Raw genomic sequence first — 25,366 nt, 5'->3', positions numbered from 1 at the left:
ATGCCCTGTGACATATGCCTGCTTCCACCAGGCTCAATCTCAGGACAGAGCTGAGGAGCCGCATGAAAGGTGAGGGTCCTAGAAAGCCTGTGAGAACCACCGCATCTGAGGTGGTGGAGCGGGTGCTCTGTCAGGCACACACTGGAGGTTCTTAGGCGGGGGGGGGGGGGGGGGTCCTCTTTCAGATACACTTACAGGAAGGCTGGGGATGGCGTTTTGGGTGGAGTTCAGACCTTTTTCTGTGGTGCTTTGGAATCTCTCGGTGCCGGTTTGGGTGGCATCCTCATTGGGCTTTTGCATGTTCATGTTTGAGGGGAGAATGCTCTCTGTAACTTTTACCCAAACACTGAAATGGTTGAATGTCCTTAAGAGTCTTACAGTGTTTTGTTTTGTTTTGGGTTTTTTTTTTAGCAATACGGTCCTTGCAGCTCTCAGAATCTAAGAAATGAGAAGAATCCTTTGCGCTGAGCGGACTGAGGTTTGGAGCGTCGCAGGAAGGTGGGATGGGACTTGGGGGTCTCTTGGAGGTCTCTGGTGGGTCTGCCCTCTTTGTGCTCTTGGCTTTGGAGCTGCTCACTAATCACTCGTCCCATGTCGTCCTGCCAAATGAAAGAAACCTGGTGAGTTTGAAGTTCCCATCCTAGTAAGTCTGGCGTCATGAATAATGGAGACTTCCAGAGGGGAGTGTCTCAGTGTGCACGCTTAACCTGCCAGCCTCGCTCTCCATCCTCATTCAAGGCCTGTCCAGGTGGCCTTGTGGGGAGTGGTGCTTTGCTGTACCAAACCTAAGCAGAGAGCCTAGGGTTCTGCCTCAGGCTCAGGCTCCAGTTTTGTGGAGCGGCTTGGGGACAAGGCTGCAGAATTAACATTCAGAGCTCCTGGCAGAGAGGCGGGCCTTTTGCAATATTTGACTCTGTGCTTAATAAAATGGGTAAATCCCAGTCTCTAACCAGAGAAGGAGAGAGGCCATGGACCCTGAAAACTTTGGAAGGAAAAGAATGACTGCTCCTGCAATACAGTAACAGTCACTTTCTCTACAATTAGTGAAGGCTGCATTATTGCCGGTTAATCCTGGGTTTGGGTTCTGACGGGCACCTGAGAGTCTGCAGTGCCTGCCCGCAGAGGGTGGCATATACAGGGGCTTCTTACCTGCCAGGCCTCCAGCTCCTGGGACAGCTTCACCTTCCTTTGCACAGATTCCAGCAACTGTGAGGTCAGGGACTTCAGCTCCAGCTTGCAGCAGTTCAGCTCCTGCTCCACTGCCATTTTCCTGCAGAGAAGACAATCCTTGATTCTCTCTGATAGCACAGCATTCTGGGAATATCTCAGTCCTTACACTAATGGCACCAACCAGTGCGCCTGAATTTTGGGTTTTCCCTGAAGCCACAAACATTCTGTTGTATGCAAAGATATTCCTGTGTACACATTCACAAGGAACACCAGGGGTCAGGGATGCACGCTTGTGTATGCACACGTTCACAAGGAACACCAGGGGTCAGGGATGCACTCTTGTGTATGCACACGTTCACAAGGAACACCAGGGGTCAGGGATGCACTCTTGTGTATGCACACGTTCACAAGGAACACCAGGTGTCAGGGATGCACGCTTGTGTATGCACACGTTCACAAGAACACCAGGGGTCAGGGATGCACGCTTGTGTATGCACACGTTCACAAGGAACACAAGGAGTCAGGGATGCACGCTTGTGTATGCACACGTTCACAAGGAACACCAGGGGTCAGGGATGCATGCTTGTGTATGCACACATTCACAAGGAACACCAGGGGTCAGGGATGCACGCTTGTGTATGCACACGTTCACAAGAACACAAGGAGTCAGGGATGCACGCTTGTGTATGCACACGTTCACAAGGAACACCAGGGGTCAGGGATGCATGCTTGTGTATGCACACATTCACAAGGAACACCAGGGGTCAGGGATGCACGCTTGTGTATGCACACGTTCACAAGAACACAAGGAGTCAGGGATGCACGCTTGTGCACGCACACGTTCACAAGTAACACAAGGAGTCAGGGATGCACGCTTGTGTATGCACACGTTCACAAGGAACACCAGGGGTCAGGGATGCACGCTTGTGTATGCACACGTTCACATGGAACACAAGGGGTCAGGGATGCACTCTTGTGTATGCACACGTTCACAAGGAACACCAGGGGTCAGGGATGCACGCTTGTGTATGCACACGTTCACAAGGAACACAAGGAGTCAGGGATGCACGCTTGTGTATGCACACGTTCACAAGGAACACCAGGGGTCAGGGATGCACGCTTGTGCACGCACACGTTCACAAGGAACACCAGGGGTCAGGGATGCACGCGTGTGTATAAACACATTCACAAGGAACTTCAGGGGTGAAAGAGCTCCAAAACTCTCTTTAAAGCTTTCTCTTGTAAAAAGAAGAATGAGCAATCATCTTCCATGAAAAACTACATGAGAGGAATGGCCCAATGGCCCAGTGGAAGGTCTGTCATATAAGAACATAAGAAATTGCCATTCTGGGTCAGACCAAAGGTCCATCACGCCCAGCATCCTGTTTCCAACAGTGGCCAAACCTGGCAAGTACCCAAACACCATGAAGATCCCATGCTACTGATGCAATTAATAGCAGTGGCTATTCCCTAAGTAAACTTGATTAATAGCAGTTAATGGACTTCTCCTCCAAGAACTTATCCAAACCTTTTTGGAATCCAGCTACACTAACTGCACTAACCACATCCTCTGGCAACAAATTCCAGAGCTAAATTGTGCATAGAGGGGCGGATTTTAAAAGGCCCGCGCGCGCCTATTTTGCATAGGCTGCCGGCGCGCGTAAAGCCCCGGGACGCGCGTAAGTCCCGGGGCTTTCGAAAAGGGGAGGGAGGGGGCGTTCCCGAAACAATGCAGCGTTTCGGGGGCGGGCCCGGGGGCGTGGCAACGGCCCGGGGGCGTGGTCGAGGCCTCCAGACCACGCCCCCGGGACCGGAGGACGCAGCGGGGCTGCCAGCGACGCGCACAAAGTTACGCCTGCTGAAAGCAGGCGTAACTTTGCCAACAAAGGTAAGGGGGGGGTTTAGATAGGGGTTTAGTAGGGCCGGGGGGGTGGGTTAGGTAGGGGAAGGGAGGGGAAGGTGGGGGGAGGGCGAAGAAAAGTTCCCTCCGAGGCCGCTCCGAAATCGGAGCGGCCTCGGAGGGAACAAGCAGGCCGCGCTGGGCTCGGCGCTCGCAGGTTGCACAAATGTGCACCCCCCTTGCGCGCGCCGACCCCGGATTTTATTTATTTATTTATTTAACAACTTTTAATATACCGACGTTCGTATGGCACATCACGCCGGTTTACAAGTAACTCAAAATAAGGAGGAAATTACAATGAACAGGGGAAGGGGGGTGGGAGCAGGCGAGAAAGAGGAGAGGGGTGAGGGAGACAGGAGAGGAGGGAAAAGATAGGTAGCATGGAATGGAGAATAAAAGAACAACCGTTAAAATAGAAGGAACTTATTTACAGAAGGATCTATTTACAGTAGTTGCAACTAAAGTAAGATTGTTTACCTCAGTTTAACTGTATAATTTTGTAAATTGCAGTACGATAAAAGGAGGGGCGGTAGGGGGATGGCAATGAGATATTGCCTTAGGATAAGGGGGAGGGGGGGAGTAGACAAGGAGAGGGGTACTAGGGGTGCATCTAGGATTGGTTGGTTTCAGGATAGGCCTTTCTGAAAAGCCAAGTTTTTATACCTTTTTTGAAGGTGGCCAGGCAGGGTTCAAGGCGGAGAAAGGTTGGAAGGGAGTTCCAGAGTGTAGGGCCCGCTATGGTAAAGGCCCTTTCTCTCGTGGAGGTGAGGTGAGCAATTTTGAGGGAGGGGGTATGTAGGGTACCTGCGAGGGAGGATCTGGTTGGACGGTTGGTTATACGGAAGTGAGGCGAGTCCTTGAGCCAGGGGTTGGTTTTGTAGAGCAGATTGTGAAGGATGGTGAGGGTTTTATACTGTATACGGAAGGTGATGGGTAACCAGTGGAGGTCCTTAAGAATGGGGGTGATGTGGTCTCTTTTTCGGGTGTTAGTTAAAATTCTCGCCATGGCATTCTGTAGGATTTGTAGGGGTTTGATGGTGGACTCTGGGAGGCCAAGGAGGAGGGAGTTGCAGTAGTCCACTTTGGAGAGGATAGTGGTCTGCAGGACTAGTCGGAAATCTTGTGTGTGGAGCAGTGGTTTAAGATTTTTCATGATGTGGAGTTTGTAAAAGCCCCCCTTTAAAAGGGATTTAATATGAGCTTTGAAATCGAGGCGCTGGTCTAGTTCAATGCCAAGGTCTCTAACAGTGAGTGGTGTAGCGGGGGGAGAGAGTATGTTATTGGGGGGTGTAAGTTCAGGTTGATTAGATATAATGAGTATCTCAGTTTTTGAGGCATTAAGAGCAAGGTGGAGGTTGGATAGAAGTGAGTTGATGGCTGTAAGATAGGAGTCCCAGAGTTGGAGGGTTTCTTTTAGTGTGTTTTTGATGGGGATGAGGATTTGAACGTCGTCGGCGTATAAGAAAAAGTTCAATCCTAGGTCGGCGAGGAGGTGGCACAGGGGCAGTATATAAATATTGAAGAGGGTAGAAGAGAGTGAGGACCCCTGGGGAACTCCTTGTGCGAGAGAAATGTGAGAAGATTCAGCTTTGTCAATTTTCACTATGTATTCTCTGTGGGAGAGGTATGAGGAGAACCAAGATAATGCAGTGCCTGCGATGCCTATTTCTGCTAGGAGGGAAAGTAGGATTTGATGATTGACCGTGTCGAAGGCGGCTGAGATATCAAGGATGGCGAGGAGAAAAGATGTCCCTTGGCCCATACCTATGAGGATGGTGTTGGTGATGGCTAGCAGGAGATTTTCAGTGTTACGCTCCTTACGGAATCCAAATTGGGATGGATGTAAGATGTGGTGATCCTCGAGGAAGTCAGATAATTGGGCATTGACTACCTTCTCGAGTACTTTGGCAATGAGAGGCAGGTTGGATATAGGACGATAGTTTGCAGGGTCAGAGGGGTTAAGGGAGGGTTTTTTGAGGAGGGGCTTGATGACAGCTATTTTGAGTGGGTCTGGGACTAAGCCAGATGACAATGAGCAATTGATTATGTCAGCTAGGGATTTAGCAATAGAGGTGGGCATGGAGAGGAGGGTTTTTGTGGGGATTGTGTCCGCTATGTGAGAAGCTGGTTTTATCTTTTTTAGGATAGACTCTATTTCCGAGGTGGATGTGAGGTCTAGAGATTTCAGTGTAGGGCCATTATGGTTGGGGAGCAGTGGGGTAGGGATGGGCTTGGGGAGGAAGCGCTTGATGATGTTTGCAATTTTGTCGTGGAAATACTTTGCGAGCTCTTCGCATTTTTCCTTGGGGTTGCTTTCGTGTGATGCGGGATGGGAGGGCTTTGTGAGGTCAGCAACATAGGAAAAGAGGGCGCTTGAGTTGAATTGATAGTCGTGGATTCTAGAAGAGTAGAAGTCACGTTTGGCTTTGAGGGTAGCTTGACGGTAGTAGTGTAGGGTCTGTTTGTATTCTGCCATATGCGTGGGTGTGGGTAGCCGCCACCAGATGCGCTCCTTCGATCTGAGGGTCTGCTTTAGCTTTTTTAAATCATTGTTGTACCATGGTTTCCTATCTTTCTGAGAGAGGGGGAGTTCTTTGTGAATCAGGGGGCATAGTTCCTCGGCTATAGAGCTGGTGATGTTGTTCCATGATTGGAGGGCAGCATCAGGACTTGAGAGGTCTAGGGTCTTGGTGGCTGTTTCAATCGCTAGGGATATGGCCTCAGGGAGGCAGGGTTTATGGAAGGAGATCGTTTTTCTTTGAGTGTGTGGAGTACAGGGTGGGGTGTTGAGGGTACCAGTGGCATTAATGATAAAATGGTCAGACCATGGGACTGGGGTGGCTACAGGGGAGTTGTGGACTGAGATGTGGGAGTTGACAAAGAGTAAGTCAAGGGTGTGACCTGCTTTGTGCATCGGGGAGGTGATGGTCTGTTTAAATCCTAGGGCTGAGAGGGAGACCAGGAGGGCTTCACAAGCGGAAGATGGGGGGTTAGAGTCCATATGGAGGTTGAAGTCTCCGAGGATAATTGCGGGGAAGTCAGGGTTAATGTTGTCTATGAGAAACTCAATGAGGGGAGAAGGGTCATGCTCAAGAATGCCAGGGGGGGCGTAAATGAGGCAGACTTGCAGGATGGTGGATTTAAATAACCCAATTTCCAGTCTAGGAGGGGGGGAGGTGTGATGCAGTTTGAGGTTGAGGTGTTTTTTTGTGGCCAGGAGTAACCCTCCACCTCTTTTCTTAGGCCTGGGGATAGAAAAAATGTCATAGGTTTGGTGGGGTAGCTGGTTAAGGAAGACGTGGTCTGAGTCTTTTAGCCATGATTCTGTCATAGCGCATATGTCAGGATTGTCATCTGAGAGCAGGTCGTGGAGGATGGGAGCCTTTTTGAGTATAGATTGTACGTTGATTAGGGTAATAGCTAGGGTTGCAAGACCTAGAAATTGGGTGAAGGGAGAGATCATGATCGGGATTAAGGATTTACGGGAAATAGGGGGGTGAGTATGTATGGGGTAGATTTTACGCAGGTGGGGGTGGTGAGTGATAGGGATAGACAAATGGCACATTTCACATAAGATGGTAAAGGTTTCACTAATAAGGCAAATAAAGAAAATATGTCCCAGTGTGCAGTAGTAATAAGGCAAATAAGGCAAGAATAGTAAATACAGCAAATAGTGAGGCAAATATGGCAAATATGTCCCAGTGTGCAGAATGCACAAGCACAAACAAAATGTCCCAGTATGCAGTAGTAGCAGAAAGTAATGGTAGTAGTACAGATAGGTAGCTCACATGTTGGGGTGATCCATTCAATTGATAGATGGGCAGCAGAGGTTCCGGGCCTGGAGACTGGAGCAAATCCCCTGGGCGAAAGACGGGCTATCCAGCCGCTGTGAGGGTGTTTGGGGTTGATGGTTTGCGTCACTGGTGGATTCGTGCTGTCCAGGGGTTCACGCTGGGAGGTCAACGGAGCGGCACAAAGGAGCGCACTAAGGGGCAGGCCCCTTAGGTCGCGCTCCTTCGGGCGCGCGACGCCTGGCGCGTGACGCCAGGAGGCTGCGCCGAGAATTTAAGGGCTTTAAGGGGTGGGTTAGGTAGGGGAAGGGAGGGGAAGGTGGGGGGAGGGCGAAGAAAAGTTCCCTCCGAGGCCGCTCCGAAATCGGAGCGGCCTCGGAGGGAACAAGCAGGCCGCGCTGGGCTCGGCGCTCGCAGGTTGCACAAATGTGCACCCCCTTGCGCGCGCCGACCCCGGATTTTATAAGATACGCACGGCTACGCACGTATCTTATAAAATCAGGTGTACTTTTGTTCGGGCCGGTGGCGCGAACAAAAGTACGCGCACACGTATTGTTTGAAAATCCTCCCCTAAGTGAAAATGAATTTTCTCCGATTAGTCTTAAATGTGCTACTTGCTAACTTCATGGTGTGCCCCCTAGTCCTTCTATTATATTAAAGTGTAAATTTAGGGGAGGCAATAATGGATACATGTGTTTTGATTATTGCCCACAAAATAGGGGCAGGGCCAAGTCAGGGCAAGCGAGGTAAGGGTGGAGATGACATTTTCAGATCTCTGCATATACTTTCTGGTGCATGCTCTTCCCTTTGAAAACAATCTCATGGTGCGCGCGGGACTGCAAGCTCCACAGGGAGAGTCAATGTAGTCCTCAAAGAGTCCCAGGTTTGATTTATGGACCCCATTTCTGTTCCTGGAGGAAACCATAAAAGAAGCAGTCACAGGCTCCCCCCTCCCCTCTTCCTGGGAAGTTGGGAGTCCCAGCCCTCGCACCACAGTAACACCCAGTGGCTGACTTGGGTGTAGCTGTACTGGGTTCTGAAGAGAACCACAGCCTGTGCCTCGGTCAGTCTATGACTGGGCTATATGAGGAGAGGGGGGGAATAAATGGAGTTAAACCTCTCCGCCCCAGTGGCTGCAGTTATGTGTTAAGCTGAAAGCGCAAAGCATTGGAGGGAAGTGCCAGGCAAAAAAAAAAAAGAAAAGTCAAAATAATTGTGATTATTTTTTTACCCACCCTCTTTGTTTGTTTCTGTCAGTTTGTTTATCTATACCCTGCTGGCAGAAATACGACATGGGAAAGAGGGGTGTCCCATTCCCCAACCCCATTTCCCTTCATGTACATGAGTTACCTTGAGAGTATCCCGAGAGCTGCCTCCCTGATAAGATACAGTAATGATCCATGGGCCCTCCACAAAGCCACCTCCCTCATCAGGTACAATAATAGCCCCTGTGCCCTCGCTCCCCACGTGCATGGGGGGCGGGGGGTGACCGGAAGGGGAGTCGCTGGCGCACTTACTTGGCAATGGCATCGTCCCGCTCTTGGAGAGCCTGCTGCAGCACCTGCCGGGCCTCCACCTTTCTCTGCTGATTCTCGGCTTTCAGGTGCAGGTTCTGCAGCGAGAGAGAAATTCAGAGAGGCCTGGATAAATCAGCAGTGACAACATAGCTCTGAGAGCCAGGGAGGGTACGAAAAGTCAGGATAGCCCCCATCTCACTGCTGAACTTCCATCTGCATCTTAATTTTTGTTGAATTATTAAAGTTTTTCAAGCTGTTTAAAGATTAGGAATGTTTAAATTTATTTATTTACTTATTTGTTAGCTTTTTTTTATACCGACATTCGTGAGTACATCATGCTGGTTTACATTGTAACTGTTTAACAAGAGGAGAAATACAATTAACAGGAGGGGGGAGCGGAGAAGAGAGGAGAGAGAGCAGCGGCATAAAAGAAAGGAGAAGGAAAGAGATTGATAGGAACAGAACTGAGAGCTGTAAAATATATAAAATATATACATAATAAAATTAAACAAAATATGTACGTGTTTATAAAGGAACAAAATATGTACATGTTATGGTGGCGGATACATGAAATACATGAAATACAAAGGCAGGAGTTAATTTCAGATGGCACCGGGCAAGTGTACAGAAAAGTGTACAGAAAAGCAGAAAAAACTGCTTTTCTGTACACCCTCTGACTTAAAATATTCTAAAAATAAATAAATAAATAAATCTGCCCACAGCCTGAGGGTTGGAAAATGGACGCTCAATTTTGCCGGCATCTGTGTTCCAAACCCATGGCTGTCAGCAGATTCGACAACCGACGCTGGTAAAATTAAGTGTCGGCTGTCAGACACACTGACAGCCGCCACTTCCGCCAATAAGGAGGCGCTAGGGACGCGCTAGTGTCCCTAGCGCCTCCTTATTAGCGCGGGCCCTAATTTAAATAGTGAATCGCGTGCCCAGGAGAGGTGCCTCGGAGCGCCGGCTCTCCCGCGCAGTTTACTGTATGGGCCCGATTGAGTGCTGTCAGTGCCACTGTATTACTGCAAATTTACAAAGCTATAAAGCATACAAAGATTTTGGACACATTTAACACCTGCGTGACAATAGGAAGGCACAGCAGTTAGAGCTCATCTTTCTCTAATCTTAAGTCAAGCAGTCCTTTTTGAATTTTTCATCAGCTTTCTCCAGAGCTAAAAATCTACCACCTGCCCTCTCTTGAAGCCCAAGACAAAATAATGTCTGGCTCAGAGTTGCTTTCACTTTGAGCTTGAAAGAAACCCCCAGAAAGTCGCAGTCATGCAAGCCTAGCTAGGATAGGCAGGTTAAAAAAATGCTTCAGCTTGATTGGCCCTGCTTCTTGGTTAGTCCTTCCCTCTTCTTTGTTATCTCGGCTCCGGAAAGTCTGGGCTGAAGTGTAACATCACTGGTTGCCAAGCAACCAGCACTGTGCAGTGCCTAGGGGGGGGGGGGGGCCCACTGCCTTCCAAAGAAAAAGCTGCTCTGGGTTTGCTTGTCCAGAGACTTTAATGAGAAATGAGAAATGTTCATTGATTTTTTGGGGCACTGGCCATTTGTATTTCTTTCCCAAAATCCAAACTGAAAATGCCCAGTTCAGTTCAGACTCCTTATTCGTTTTAAACGAATGCACATTTTTAGAATATAACAAACGGGTAAGGACCATTAGGTCCATCAAGTCTGCCCAGTTTCATTCCTGGTGCAACGCCACTGACCCCAGGTGATCTCTGGCTTTTCCTGGCTCCTGCGGAGGTGAATTTTCAAAGGAGTTACTCACGTAAATGTCACATACTATCGTAGCAATTTTCAAAAGCCTATTTATGCTCTTAAAGTGCATTTGCACGTGTAAAACCCAGTTTTAAGTGCGTTATCCTTCTGAAAATTACCTCCTTTGTGCTGATCACAGGCTTTCTTGAATTGCATTTCTGTTTTTCTTTCCACTACACCTCTACTGAAAGACTATTCCATGCATCCCCGCCCTTTCCATGAAGAAATATCTTCTGATGATGCCCCCACAACCTTATATTGAGACCTCTTTTTTTTTTTTTTTTTGTATTATTTTCACTGAAAAAGTTTGCTTCTCGTGCCTGATTTATACCTTTGTAGTATCTAATTGTCTCTATCAAATCCCCCCCATCTTTCCTGTCCTCTAGGATATATTTATTTATGTGCTTAAGTCTCACCTCAATGGGCTTTTGCTGCAGACCTTGCACCATTTTGGTAGCATTTCTCTGGACCACCTCCACCCTGTCTGTATCCTTTCCAAGGTAGGGCCTCTGGAACGTATTCTAGGTAAGGTCTCGCCAGTGACCTGTCTACGAGGCATTATCACCTCCTTGTTTTCTATTGGCTATGCTTCTCCCTAGGCATCCTCGCATCCCTTTGGCTCTGGCCACAGCCTTGTCCTCACTACCTCTGTCTCCCAGTGATTGGTCTATCCACTTTCATCCTCTCTATCCCGACGCACAGAACGAGCCGGGCGAAGTCACCATCTGCAATGCGCTGCCCCAGTACTGGAGAAAGTAAATGACAAATATCTTTTTCAATACGGGACAGAGAGCGTGATGGAAACAGGTCCCCTCGCTCCCGGTGGAGGACAGAGAGAGCACGAGGGTGAGAGGGAGGCAGATGGACAGAGGGAGCTCAGGGGTAGGGGAGGGTTCATGTGTCGCATGCCCCATGACCCCCTGGAGATAATGTCCCTTCACCAGTTACCTCTGCCTGTAGTTCCCCCACGACAGCTTGATATCCCGCCACACTCTGCTGCATTGTTAAACAGGTCTGGCACGGAGGTGTCCTGTCCTCTGATTGCGGGGAGGAAATTCTGCCTGCGAGATCGCGGAGCTGGGACAGCGCCACAGAAACAACAGGAAGAGACAGCGCTCTCTCAGAGCTCCCTAGCTCCTGGCACAGCCTCTGGATCTCTGCCGCCACCTGTAGCAAGAGAGGGAGCGTTTACTCACAGGCACACAGTGGTGGTGCCAAGCCACTGGAGGCCCTAAGCAGGACTATTCTGGGACTCCCCTGAACAGGGGAAGAGCAGGAGTCCACAGCAAGGGGGGAGGAATGGAGGTCAAGCAAGTTCTTATGAAAATTAAATAATAATAATAATAATAATAAAAGAATCCGGAGGTCAACTTGAGGTGTTTAGACTGCACAGACAGACCTTAACAAAAGAGATACCAGCAGGCAATCCAGTTAGGGTACAACCGAGACAACCACTGACAGAGAAAGACCCAACTGAAACAGCTGCTCACAGAGAGGCATCAATGCGAGTACAACTGAGACACACAAGCCTCTTATAGACAAAAATCATACAAACTACAACAGAGAAACAACCGGTCTGACCCAGGATGGCAACTTCTTATGTTCTTACCTGATGTCTTTCTTTGTCCCAGCTGCGCTTGTTCTCTGACAGCAGAACATTGTTCCTCGTCCTGGACTCTTCCCGCAGCTCCTTCAGTTCCTCCTGGAGCTTCTGGTTCAGCATCTGCACATCCTCTGCCCTACTCCAAGATTTACAGAGCTGGAAGGGGGGAAGACACAAGGACAGGGGCCTCGCTGTGACACAGGTGCAGCAGTAAGGAGGCCTCACTCTAAGGCAACTTCAAATGGAGACCGTCAAAGGTCTGAGGATCAGACTGATAAAGACATAACATGGCCTGAGAGCTCACAGAGAGACAGCAGTGAGACAGCCTGAAGTCTCAGGCTAAGGCTGAAAGAGTCATAACCCAGCCTGAGGTCTCAGATCAAGATAGCCATGTGACAACTTGAGGTCTCCAACTATGACAGGCACTATCATAACATACATAAGTAAAAGCAAGATGCTGTTAAGAAGACAGAAGATCAAAAACAAACAAACAAAAAAAATAAATCAATAAAATTATATAATTTAATGAAATAATTATAAATTCCGTGGAAACAAACTATTAAAAATTTAGCAAATTCCCAACAAGGCCGTGTTTTGCCAAATACACAAAAAAATGCAGGCAACAAAAGCATAAACCACAACATGAAAATGTAGAAAATGTCTTCAGTCTATATCAAACTTGTTATCCTTGAGAAGTCTAATCTTCCAAGGATAAGATCAAGCATGCCACGAGATTTGGCGTATGCTTTAGTCCTGTCTTGTTCAGTGGGTCCAGCAAGAGCCAGAATTTTATCCCATGATATTCATCTAGACCCAGTATCAATATAATATATTTTTTCTGAAAGTGTGTCTTTGTGAGTCTTACGTCTTTTGATTTACACTTTGACTACTGATGTCACCTCATGCAGTCAATTTGCCGAAACATGGCCATGTTGGGAATTTGCTTAATTTTTCATAGTTTGTTTTCTGAAAAAAAAAATATTACATAGAAACAGAAATATGATGGCAGAAAAAGACCATAAGGCCTATCTAGTCTGCCCATGCACATCAACTGCTCAGGCTTTAGAACGAAGACCATTTTATTAGCCTTTCTCTGCCCGACTCCATCCTGTTTATATCCTTTAGAAGGTGCGGTCTCCAGAACTGTACTCAGTATTTATTCCAAGTGAGGTCTCACCAGGGACCTGTACAGGGGCAATATCTCCTCCCTTTTCCTGCTGACCATTCCTCACCCTATGCAGCCAAGCATCTTTCTGGCTTTTACCATCGCTTCATCCACCTGTTTGGCCATCTTAAGATCATCAAATAGAAACACAGAAACAGAGAAATAACAGCAGAAAAAGACCAAATGATCCACCCAGTCTGCCCAGTAAACTTATGCTTATGCCAGTATCTGCTGCACTGTGCAGGTGACCCCCAAGCTCATCAGTTTCCCAGACCGTAAAAGTCAGCACCCTCGGACGCTGTTTGAATCCAGTTTCCCTTAACCATTGCTGTGAAAGCAGAGAGCAATGTTGGAGTTGCATCAAAAGTATCAGGCTTAGTGATTAAGGGCAGTAAATGCCGCATCAGCAAGTTATCCCCATGTTTATTTGTTCCCCAAACTGTAAAAGTCGGGGCCCATGTTGGTTGCTGTCTGAATCCAATTCCCCTTTTCCCACTGCTGTTGAAGCAGAGAGCACTGATGGAGTTGCATTAACAGTATCAAGGCTTATTTGTTAAGGGTAGCAACTACCACACCAGCAAGTTACCCCCAGTTACCCCCATGCACTCTTTTCTTCATTTCCATCCTCTAGCCTCAAGGGATCTACAGTGTTTATCCCACGCCCCTTTGAATTCCTTCACTGTTTTCGTCTTCACCACCTCCTCTGGAAGGGCATTTCAAGCATTCACCATCCTCTCCATGAAGAAATATTTCCTGACATTGGTTCTGAGTCATCCTCCCTGGAGTTTCACTTCATGACCCCTAGTTCTATTGATTTCTTTCCAATGGAAAAGGTTTGACGATTGTGCTTCATTAAAACCTTTCAGATATCTTCCACGGTGTACATATTCAGATCCTTCAGCCTCTCCTCATAAATCTTCCAATGATGACCCCTCACCATTTTGGTTGCTCGTCTATGGACCACCTCTATCCTGGCTTTGTCCTTTTTGAGAAACAGGCATTGAATGCGATACTCCATGTGAGGCCTCACCAAGGACCTGTACAAGGGCATTATCACCTCTTTTTTCTTACTGCTTATTGCTCTCTCTATACAGCCCAGCATTCTTCTGGCTTTAGCTATCGCCTTGTCACATTGCTTCACTGCCTTCAGATCATCAGACATTATCACACCAAGGACCCTCTCCCAGTCTGTGCACATTAGTCTTTCACCACTCATCACATACAGTTCTTTTGGATTGCTGCACCCCAGATGCATTACTCTGCACTTCTTAGCTTTGAATCCCAGCTACCAAATCTTCGACCGCTCTTCAAGCTTTCTTAAATCACTTTTCATTCTCTCTACAACTTTGTGTACACTCTGCTGCAGATCTTAGTATCATCTGCAAATAGATAAACTTTACCTTCTATCCCTTCCACCAGGTCACTAACAAAGATATTGAACAGAACCGATCCCAAAACTGATCCCTGTGGCACTCCACAACACCGCTCTTTCTTCAGAGTAGGTTCAACTTACCATTACACATTGTCTCCTGTCAGTCAACCAGTTTGCAATCCATGCTACTACCTTGGTGCCCACCCCCAAGCTTCTCATTTTGTTCACAAGTCTCCTACGTGGGACCGAATCAAAAGCTTTACTAAAATCCAAGTAAACCACATCGAGTGCTCTTCCTTGATCCAATTCTCTAGTCACCCAATCCTAAAAATCAATCAGATTTGTCTAATAGGAGTTTCCCCTGGTGCCTCGGGTTGAGCAACCCACCGGATTGTAGAAAGTTCACTATCCTTTCCTTCAGCAGAGTCTCCATTAATTTTCCCACCATCGAGGTGAGGCTAACCGGCCTGTAGTTTCCAGCCTACTCTCTGCTCCCACTCTTGTGAAGTGAGACCACCACCGCTCTTCTCCAATCCCGCAGTACCACTCCTGTTTCCAGGGATCTATTAAACAGGTCCTTCAGCGGATCTGCCAGCACATCTCTGAGCTCCCTCAGTATCCTGGGATGTACCTCATCTGGTCCCATGGCCTTGTCCACTTTCAGTTTTCCTAGCTCTTCCCATACATTCTCTTCTGTAAACGGGAGTTTCGTCTACTCCACCCCCATCCACAGTCTTGTCAACTAGCGATGTCCTTCTCCAGGGTCTTCTTTAGCAAACACCGAAATTAAGTATTTCTTTAATATTTCAGCCATTTCTTTGTCTCTCTCCATACATTGATCTTCGTCACCTTTCAATTTCACTATACCACTTCGGACCTTTCTCTGATATATCTGAAAAATGTTTTGTCACCTCGCTTTACCTCTTTGACAATCCTTTCTTCCGCCTAACTTTTTGCTTTCTTGATTTCTTTCTTCATCTCCCTCAGTTTCACCAGATATTCTTCCCTGTGTTCCTCATTTTGGGATCTTTATATTTCTTGAAAGCTGTTCTTTTTGCCTTTATTTTATCAGCCACCTCCTTTGAGAACCAGATCACTTTCTTATTTCTCTTACTTTTGTTTCCTTTTCTAACATATAGATTTGTTGCCTTTGTAATTGCTCCTTTTAGTTTGGCCCACTGTTGTTCCACATCTCTCATTTTCTCCCAGTCTTCTAGTTCTACCGGTTTCCAGGTATGTCCTATTTCAACAAAGTCTGTATTTTTGAAATTCAAAACTTGAGTTCTTCGTGTGACCTCTCTGTATCCTATCTGCGATATCAAACCATACCGTTTGATGATCACTGGTGCTCAAGTGGGCACCCACCCAGGCATTAGAGACATTATCACCATTAGTGAGCACTAGGTCAGGTATAACTCCCTCCCTTGTGGGTCCCATTACCATTTGTTTGAACAGAGCCCCTTGCAGGGCATCCAGTATCTCTCTACTTCTGGTAGATTCCTCAGAAGGGATTCTCCAGTCTACGTCCGGCAGATTAAAATCTCCAACAATCAGCATTTCTCCCTTTATTTCCACCTTTTGGATGCCTTTGACCAAATCTCTGTCTAGTTCTTCCGTTTGAGTCGGAGGCCTGTAAACCCCTCCAGTAAAAATGGATGCACCGTCATCATTTTTTTTAGGACGGCCCATAATGCTTTTTCTCTACCCCACATTCCTTGCAGTTCAGAATTAATCCCAGATTCCACTCTTCTTTTATGCATAGAATTTCACCTCTAATACTGTACCTTTCCCTTGGATTTTTGCATCCTAAACACATTACTCTGCATTTTGTTAGCAATAAATCTTAGCTGCCAGACCTTAGACCATTCCTTGAGCTTCGCTAGATCCCTCCTCATGTTTTCTATTCCTTCCTGGCTGGCCACCCTGTTACAGATTTTGGAATCATCAGCAAAAAGACAAACCTTTCCCGACAACCCTCCCGTCATGTTGCCTACAAAAATGCTGAAAAGAACTGGTCCAAGGACCGATCCCTGAGGTACACCGCTAGTAACAACCCCCTCCTCAGAGAAAACTCCATTTACCACTACGCTTTGCCATCTCCCACTCAGCCAGTTTCTAACCCAGTCAGTCACTCTAGGATCCATATCAAGGGCGCACAATTTATTTATAAGTGTTCAGAGCAAAACCGTATCAGAAGCCTTGCTGAAATCCAAGTACACTACATCTACCTCTCTTCCTTGATCCATCTCTCCTAGCATCCAATCAAAGAAATTGATCAGATTCGTCTGACAAGATTTACCTCTGGTAAAAACCATGCTGCCTCAGATCTTCCAAAAATTGCACTATCCTTTGTTTTAGTAGCTATTCCATTAGTTTGCTCACCACAGAGGCCAGACTAACTGGCCTGTAGATCTCCGCCTCTTCCTTACTTCCACTTTTATGAATAGGAGCCGCATCAGCCTTTCTTCCAGTCCTCTGAAACTATTCCAGATTCTAAAGAAGCATTGAAAAGGTTGCTGCCAGGACAGCTCTGTTCCCTTAGCACTCTCATATGTAACCCATCCGGCCCCATCGCCTTATCTACTTTAAATTTAGTTGGCTCCTCATGAACACACTGTTCTGAAAATTGATTAAAATTTACTTCACTTCCAATCTTATTTGTGTTTGTTTTATGTGGTCCTGCTCCAGGCCTTTCCACAGTGAACACTGAACAGAAATATTTGTTAAGAAATTTTGCTTTTTCCTCATCAGCCTCTACATATTCATACCCTTCACCTTTGAGTCTCACAATGCCACTTTTGTACTTCTTTCTATCAATAACATACTTAAAAAAAAAAGTCTTGTCCCCCCATTTTATTGCATTTCCTATTTTGGCTTCTATTTGAATTTTCGTATTCCTGACTACTTTCCCAGCTTCTCTTAATTTTTCCAGATATTGTCACCTCTCTTCCTCTTTCTGCCATCTCTTGTAGTTTATGAATGCTAATTTTTTCAGCTACTTCTTTAGAAAACCATAATGGTCTCTTTTGTTCTCTTCCCTTTATTTATTTTCCTAACAAAAAGTTTAGTTGCCCTTATGAGTCCTCCTTTTAGTTTTGCCCACTGCCCTTCTGCTTCCCCTAGATTTTCTCATTCAGCTAATGACTGCTTGAGGTGCTCCCCCATTTTGAGAAAGTTAGTTTTTCTGAAGTCTAGGACCCTCGCCTTAGAATGAACCTTCATCTCTTGCATCCTATCATTGAACCGCACCATCCAGTGGTCACTGGTTTCCAAATGATCATCCACTGCAACATCAGAAATACTGTCCCTGTTGGTAAGCACCAGATCCAGTGTCGCCCCTTCCCATGTGGGTTCTGTTACCCATTGTCAGAACAGTTCTCCTTGCAGAGAATCCAGGATCTCCCTGCTTCTAGAAAGTACTGCAGTTGGGATGTCCCAATTAACAATCTGGAAGATTAAAATACACCCGCAAGAGCACCTTCCATTTCAAAGCAATCCTTTGACTATCCTCCATTAAATCTCTAAACATTTTCCCTGTCTGTGATGGAGGTCTGTATATTACACCAGTATAAACAGATGATCCATTCCTTCTTTCCAGACTAACTCACATTGCCTCCTCCTTACTTTGGAAACCCAGCAATGCTGTTGCTTTAATAATGGTTTTTATATATACTGCTCTTTGACCCAAAACAGACAATCAGAAAATTGCCCCCTAATGGATCTGAAAGATTTTTTTTATTATTATTTAATTATGTATAATTCTTTTGTGATTCATTCCACACTCATCTAGTTTTTGACATACTGTCTTCTTGCTTTTACCAAGTGGAATTTTTTTTTCTCTCTTTTGGATTTACCATTGTAACAACTGGCATACCTGAGGTCTCGTGAGGCAGGCACGGCGAGATCAGAGGTCACTGGCTAAGAATGCTGGATACTACACAGAGCAGAAGGCAAAGGAAACGGAGAGGACAAAGAATAAACCTGTCTCCCCAGGAGAGAAGGCTCACTCTGTGCAGAGAGTTAAAGCCCCCCAGTACAATAACAACTAATAAACCTTCTTCCTTTTACATGAAGGAAAAAAATATAAACCTCCCTCTGGCTAAATCTCATCAATTGCTAAAAAAAAAAATACGTAAAATCTCCCTCACTTCATACCTAGGAATAAAATGTGCATTGTCAGATCCCAAGAGACAGCCTAGAAAGAAAAAAAAAAGAGAGACAAAAGGGAGAGAGGAGAGAGATGGTACAAAGTACAGCCTGCATTACACCTTTTGGTTCTTTGCATAAACCTTTGAACAGGTTTTGTTGTTTCTGATTGTAAACCCCCACCCATGGGAGAGGCCACATAAACAACTCCACCTGTAAGCTGTGTGTTAACATGCCCAGACAACTAAACGTTCTCCCAGGGATGGGGAGGCTGAAGCAGAAAATGAAAATAGCATAAAATAAAATAAATACAAAATAAGATAAGCACGGATTGGTGCGTGCATATTTACTTAATACATTTAGATTCTTATACTCTATAGGAAACAAAAACACATGGCATTATATAGAAACATAGAAATGATGGCAGCAAAAAACTAAACGGCCTATCCAGTCTGCCCAGCAAGCTCCCATATTTATCAGTTTCCCAGACTGCCAAGGTCAGGGCCCTTGTTGGTTACTGTCCGAGTCCAATTTCCCACTACCTTCTGCCGCTGAAGTAGAGTAGCATCAAAAGTGAAGTATCAGGCTTATTGGTTAAGGGTAGTAACTGCCGAATCAAGCAAGTTACCCCCATGCTTGTTTGTTTTCCCAGATTGTACAGTCCAATGTCCTTGTTGGATGTTGTCTGAATCTAATTCCCCTTTTCCACATTTAGGGTAGTAACCACTGCATCAAGCAAGTTACCCCCATGCTTGTTTGTTTTCCCAGACTATACAGTTCAATGTCCTTGTTGGTTGTTATCTGAATGTAAATCCTCTTTTCCACATTTCCCCTTGCTGTTGAAGCAAACAGCAATGTTGAAGTTGCATTAACCGTATGAAGGTTTATTAGATAAGGGTAGTAGCCACCATTCAAGCAAGCTACCCTCATGCCTCTTTTCTTCATTCCCAACCTCTAGCCTTTAGGGATCCACAGTGTTTATCCCATGCCCCTTTGAAATCCTTCACAGTTTTAGACTTCACCACTTCCTCCGAAAGGGCATTCCAGGCATCCTCCACTCTCTCCATGAAGCAATATTTCCTGACATTGGTTCTGAGTCTTTCTCCCTGGAGTTCCAAATCGTGACCCCTAGTTCTACTGATTTCTTTCCAATGGACAAGGTTTGTTGTTGACCATGGATCATTAAAACTTTTCAAAGTATCTGAAGGTCTGTATCATGTCACCTCTGCTCCTCCTTTCCTCCAGGGTGTACATATTTAGATTCTTCAACCTCTCCTCATACGTCATTCGATGAAGACCTTCCACTTTTTTGGTCGCCCTTCTCTGGACCACCTCCATCCCGTCTCTGTCCCTTCGGAGATACGGTCTCCAGAACTGAACACAGTACCCCAGGTGAGGCCTCACCAAGGACCTGTCCAAGGGGATTATCACTAACTTTTTCTTACTGGTTATTCCTCTCTCTATGCAGCCCAGCATTCTTCTGGCTTTAGCTATTGCCTATCGCCGACTTCAGATCGTTAGACACTATCACCCCAAGGTCTCTCTCCTGCTCCGTGCACATCAGCCCTTCACCCCCCATCACATACAGTTCTTTCAGATTGCCACACCCCACATTTATTTATTTATTTATTTATTTATTTATTTATTATTTTTATATACCGACATTCATCTCAATTGAGATATCACACCGGTTTACATTCAGGTACTGTAGGTATTTCTCTATCCCCAGAGGGCTTACAATCTAAGTTTTTTGTACCTGAGGCAATGGAGGGTAAAGTGACTTGCCCAAGGTCACAAGGAGTGACAGCGGGACTTGAACCTTGGTCTCCTGGTTCATAGTCCAGTGCTCTAACCACTAGGCTATTCCATTAGCATTGGAAAATTAAGAAAATTAGCTTTTTATAATTTATAACAAGAAACCACTAATCCCGCCCTATATATCAGTTCAGTTCAGTCCAAGTAAATTAAAGAATTGGGGTTTAAAAGTCCCCTTCTAAATTCTGGCCAGAATATTAGCATAAACTCTCGGTTTAATCTCCTGTCATTGTTGAATACTTTAGATGAACTTCTCTGTTGTCCAGACGGTTGATGAAGCAGATGCTAAGACTTGGGGAATCTGCGATTGTTTTCAGAGCTCACATAGGTCCGGTGATCACCTCACTTCATGGACAAAATGTCTGAACTCTCACAAATAAAATAAAATAAAATCCCCTCTCTATTCTACATAAATTGCGACAAATCTTCCAAAACGTCCCTGAAATAAATTATCCTAATAATAATAGTGTGTAACAACTATTCTAAAAAAAATCACTAATTACCCTTGCTAAAAAATAAAGCGACTATAGTTGTTTCAGCTGGCCGAATATGGGAGCACCAAATATGGCAAACTTCCTGCAGCAAAAGACAGACAATTCCTTTTTTATTTTTTTCTCTAGTCTGCAGCCAAGCTACAGGTACTTCTCACCTCATGGCTCTTTATCCCCTGCTTCTCTGTAAACAAAAGCAGCCTTAACTTTTACACTTCATTTAAAAAGCTCATTAGTATTAAATTCCCTGCTTATTATTGGCTACTAGGATTGCATAAGTAATGAATCACTTGCCTAAGTTCACATGCAAACACAAGTCATTTGTCAATTCAAATATAAAAGTTTCCCATAGGCTGTCTACAAAAAGTTTATTATAATAATTTCTAATATCCCCCTTTCTAGTAATGTCCACTGGATGTAGCGTAGTCTAGAAATAATACAGCACTGGCTTCCCCTGCCGTGACGCAGAGGATTTTCCGCCAGAGACATTAACGAGAAAGTAATAACCATCACAAGTAGTGTTAATGACCCTTCTGTTGGCTTTCAAAAGAAATGTTTGCTTCCTACTATTGGTCATTTCCTGAGTTCAAAAGAAAGTGGCCAGGGGCTATCTCCCATCCTTTATAATTTAATTTGCCCTAGTCAAACAGGGATAAGAACAGTTTAATATAAGCCACTAGCTTACATGATGATGGAGCATGTCTGACTGCCCCTGCTCCCAGTCAGGTTCTTAGTCTTAAGTTATTGCTGTGCATGGCTGAAAATGGAAGGGGGGAGACGGTCTCACCTCTTGCTGCTGCTCCCAGTTCTGTATCTCCAAGGCAGATAACTGGGTGCTGAGAATAGTCCTTTCCTGCTGTAACCTCTCCTTCTCCTGCAGCAGGGAGGAGACCTGCCCCCTGAGGTCCAGCTTTTTCTGAGTCAGGCTGTCCCCCTGCAGAGAGTAACACAGAAATAAGTCAGAGACATCGAGAGAGACACAGGTTCCCTATTTGTCCAAGACATGGAAAGCAGGAGAGAGACAGCAGAAGAGACACAGGCATGACTGCAGGTCAGAAATGGGCAGCAAACTCTCACCTCTCTCCCTGCAGAGATTCCCAGCAGGGGGTGAAAATCTCCAGCATAGCTCTGAAAGCAGCAGGAGCATATTTATGTAATTATTTATTTGTATTAATTTAGTCTTACTTGATTTCTCACCAGTCAGATATAGCTGATGAATAATCATTAAGAATTCTAGATCTGTTTGGTGCTCGCAATCTTGAGGATCAGGGTTGCCTATCCCAATTTAACCTTTTAGTATGAGAAGATGCACTCATTGGACAAAAGGGGGAAGCTATGAGGGATCATCTACAGTACAGTGCTGGCTAATGTTTGGCAGTCCACATTACTGCTGTGACATTTCCTTGGCAACCCTTGACATATCCTCTTAATTAAGTAGTGACTCTACTGTATTATTGAATATTAAAGTTATTTTTCAAATTTTCCTCACACATTGAAAAGTGCCATGCATCTCACATACCCTATCACGTGCCCCACCCAAGGAACATTCACTATCGGTAATTGGAGAACATTAAAAGGTTCAAACATTGATGAATCTAACAAACAAACATAAAAAAAGAATCAAGGCTTTATTATATTTGGTCTGGCCAAGTGGCTCAGTGAACAGCACTGCCATGCAGAGGGCTCTGGTTTCGACAGTCAGCTCGGGCCTTCTGTTCCCCCCTGAGGAAACCTTTTGTGCAATGACTGGACTTGGGGTCCAATCTAGGCAGAGAAGATTCCAGACACTGAGGTTCTCACATGGACTGGCATTCCAAGTTCCCACAGTCTACCCAGGAAGTTGCACAGGCCATGTCACCAACACATCAGATGAGCAACTGCCAAAGAAAAATCTTCTACAGCAAGCTAAAAGGAGGGGAAAGCTCCTGTGAGGAGGTCAGAAGAAATGTTTCAAGAGTTCCCCCAAGTCATCCCTGGAACATTACAATACTGACTCGTCGTCTTAGGAAGATCTCATTCATGATTACTCTGTCTGGCGAAGCTTCACCCATGCTAGTGCATGGTCCATGAGTGGAAAAGAAGTGCAAACAGCATAAATTTCACAAAAGCAGCGTGGCCACTATTAAGCAAGAAATCCAAAGGGACATCTCCTGCCCAGTGTGCCAGAAACAGTTCAAAGGCCACATGCTTACAGAATCCATGACAGCCAGTGCTGCCATGGTCATCTTTGAACTCAAAGGACGAACAACAACACACATCTATTCCCCCAAACAGGTTTTCCCCTGCGATTTGTGCTCACATAATTTAAGTGATTGAGCAAACTACAGGAGATTAAATATAAAACATTTTATCGGAAGAGACATGTGGTCCTTAATGCATGAAGGGCAAGGGATGAACTCTTTTGAAACTGGCAGTCGGTGGACAGCCCGGGTAAACTGCTTTATCCTGTTGTAAGATTGGAGATTGACACCCTTCCTAAAACATGCCTCGGGAAGAGCTGAGGAATGGGGTAGACCTCTAAGGAGATAACGAATGGGCCAACAGAGAGTTTGAACCTGACTCCCAGAGGGGGATCAATCAAAAGGCTGTGTGTCCGTTCTCTAGTTTTCGGGAGAAACCGATGTCTGTGGATCTGAGGATGGTGTAGTTTCGCTCTCAGGAATGGTGCTCTTCCAGGGATGCAAGCTGACCATCATACCGGAGGTCCTGAAAGAATTGTTTTTGCTTTGCTGATTACCACACAGAAAAGATCTTGTAGGTAATTAGAAGACTGGAAGTGATGGAGCTCAGGTCCTTTCATCCACTTAAGAAGAAGGATGTGGGAAAAAACTGCAAACAGGATGTCTGTCTGTCTATTAAGGAGCTGTGAGATTTGGGGTATGAACTGGTGCGTGAAGATGACTTCAAATAATGTTTTCCTGGCTATAAAACTGCTGCTTGAGCTCTCACTTCAGCTTTCTCTTAAGATATTCCGAGAGATTCAGTTCTAATTTGGTGGCAGCATCATAAAATCAAATTATTAATACACGTATCTAAAAATGAAAGTTTTGTCCTGTTTTCTGTTAAATGTTTAACATTAGTTTTGACTTGAGACTCCTGTCTATTACTCAGATGCACTCACACCCATCCTCTCTCTGTCACCCAGACACACACACACACACTCCCGCTGCCACTCAAGCACATGCACACGCTTTCTATTCATCAGACACACATACGCACCCTCTCTGTTGTTCTCTCTTACACACACACACACACACACACACAGCCTTTGTCATTCAGACCCTCACACACATCCACCCCCTGGCCCTTAGGCACATGCACACGCTTTCTGTGTCACTCACACACACATGCACACGTACATCCTGATTGTAAATGAAAACGATGGCAGATAAAGACCAAAATGGTCCATCCAGTCTGCCCAGCAAGGTGTTTAGGGTTGTAACTGCCGCTCCATGCAGGTTACCCCCCTCGCCTTCTGTTTAGAGCTGTAATTGCGGCTCTCTTGCCGGTTAGCCCCGTGCCTTTCTTGGAAGCACAATACAAACATTTCAATATGGTTTTGGGTTGAATCACATCTCCATACAGGTTATCCCAGCTCTTGTTTTTTTGTGTCACTCAGACACACACACACAAAGCCTCTCTCTTAAACAGAATTCAGCACACTCTGTCTCTGCCATGCTTCCTCTCTTGTACCACTTTCTGTCTCACCCATGGCCTTTACCCGTTTTACTCTATATTTGCATAACGCTGCCAGTGCACACAGCATTGTACAAAGTCATTCATGTGCTTCCAGCATTCCAGTCTAAATTAGCACCGAGGTAGGTCAAGCGACTCCCTTAAGGTCGCCAAGCGAGAGGTGGAGTACACAGAAAATGAGGGCAGAAAAAGACTGAAATGGCCCATCCAGTCTGCCCAGCAAGGTTTCTAGTTTGGTGAATGGAACCAAAGTCTGCATGTTCACAGCTCTGTGCTGTGCCGCGCTGGAGGCAACGCTGAGGGTTATATTGAGGCTGGGGAGTGAGAGTCTGCCCAGTGAGGCTTGGCATACCTCACCGCAGCTGGATCATGAAAGTAGTGCTGCAGGGGGGGGGGCTTTCCTGCAGGAAATGATTAAACCCTGAATCATTAAGATTACAGGAGGCAATTTGGGGGGTAATTTTGTACCAGGATATCTTGCCCCTGCTTGTCACCTGTGCCCGGCCTTGCACACGGGAACCTTTAATGTACACGTGTACCCCCACCTCCCAGCGTGTCCGTTTTTCGGCAGCTAAATACAGCCGTCCTAGTGAAGCCATAGCTGCTGAGTGGAAGGCAACTTTCAAGCCCTTTGATCTAACCAGCTAGCTCCTTAGTCAGCCGACTAGACAAGAGAAAGCCGGCAAGCGGACACGTTATCTCGCTGAAGCGAGCCGGATAACTTGGACCCCCCCGATAATCGGCAGGAAAAATATTAACTATACTGGCCTAAAGTTATCCTGCTATCTTTAGCCTGATAATATTCAGATCTTACTGATTATAACCGAGTATAACAGGTTAGGTCTGAAAGTTAATCCAGCCCCAGCTACATTCAAAATATTGGCAGGTTAAGTGGCTGAAAAAGAAATGTTTTTAAAAAGCTTCGGGGGCCTT

At 45.8% G+C, this 25,366-nt stretch overlaps 1 protein-coding gene across 4 annotated transcripts in view; it reads right to left on the bottom strand.

Annotated features, from left to right (window-relative positions):
- Nucleotides 1-338: 338 nt before the first annotated feature.
- The window catches only part of LOC115097224 (BICD family-like cargo adapter 1), a 45,665-nt gene continuing 20,637 nt past the window's right edge, over nt 339-25,366 (bottom strand). For all 4 annotated transcript variants that reach the window (XM_029612846.1, XM_029612845.1, XM_029612847.1 and 1 more), the window contains 6 exons: nt 21,525-21,671; nt 11,755-11,904; nt 11,094-11,312; nt 8,379-8,473; nt 1,150-1,270; nt 339-599 (listed from right to left, as the gene is read on the bottom strand). In XM_029612846.1, coding sequence (XP_029468706.1) covers nt 432-599; nt 1,150-1,270; nt 8,379-8,473; nt 11,094-11,312; nt 11,755-11,904; nt 21,525-21,671 — 900 coding nt within the window. In that variant the 3' untranslated portion in view covers nt 339-431. The remainder of the gene's footprint in view (nt 600-1,149; nt 1,271-8,378; nt 8,474-11,093; nt 11,313-11,754; nt 11,905-21,524; nt 21,672-25,366) is intronic.

The sequence above is a fragment of the Rhinatrema bivittatum genome, chromosome 8 (genome assembly GCF_901001135.1).
Source record: "Rhinatrema bivittatum chromosome 8, aRhiBiv1.1, whole genome shotgun sequence".
NCBI classification, from domain to species: Eukaryota; Metazoa; Chordata; class Amphibia; order Gymnophiona; family Rhinatrematidae; genus Rhinatrema; species Rhinatrema bivittatum.
The sequence above is the reverse complement of the archived record's forward strand: the minus strand, read 5'-3'. Positions and strand labels throughout refer to the sequence as shown.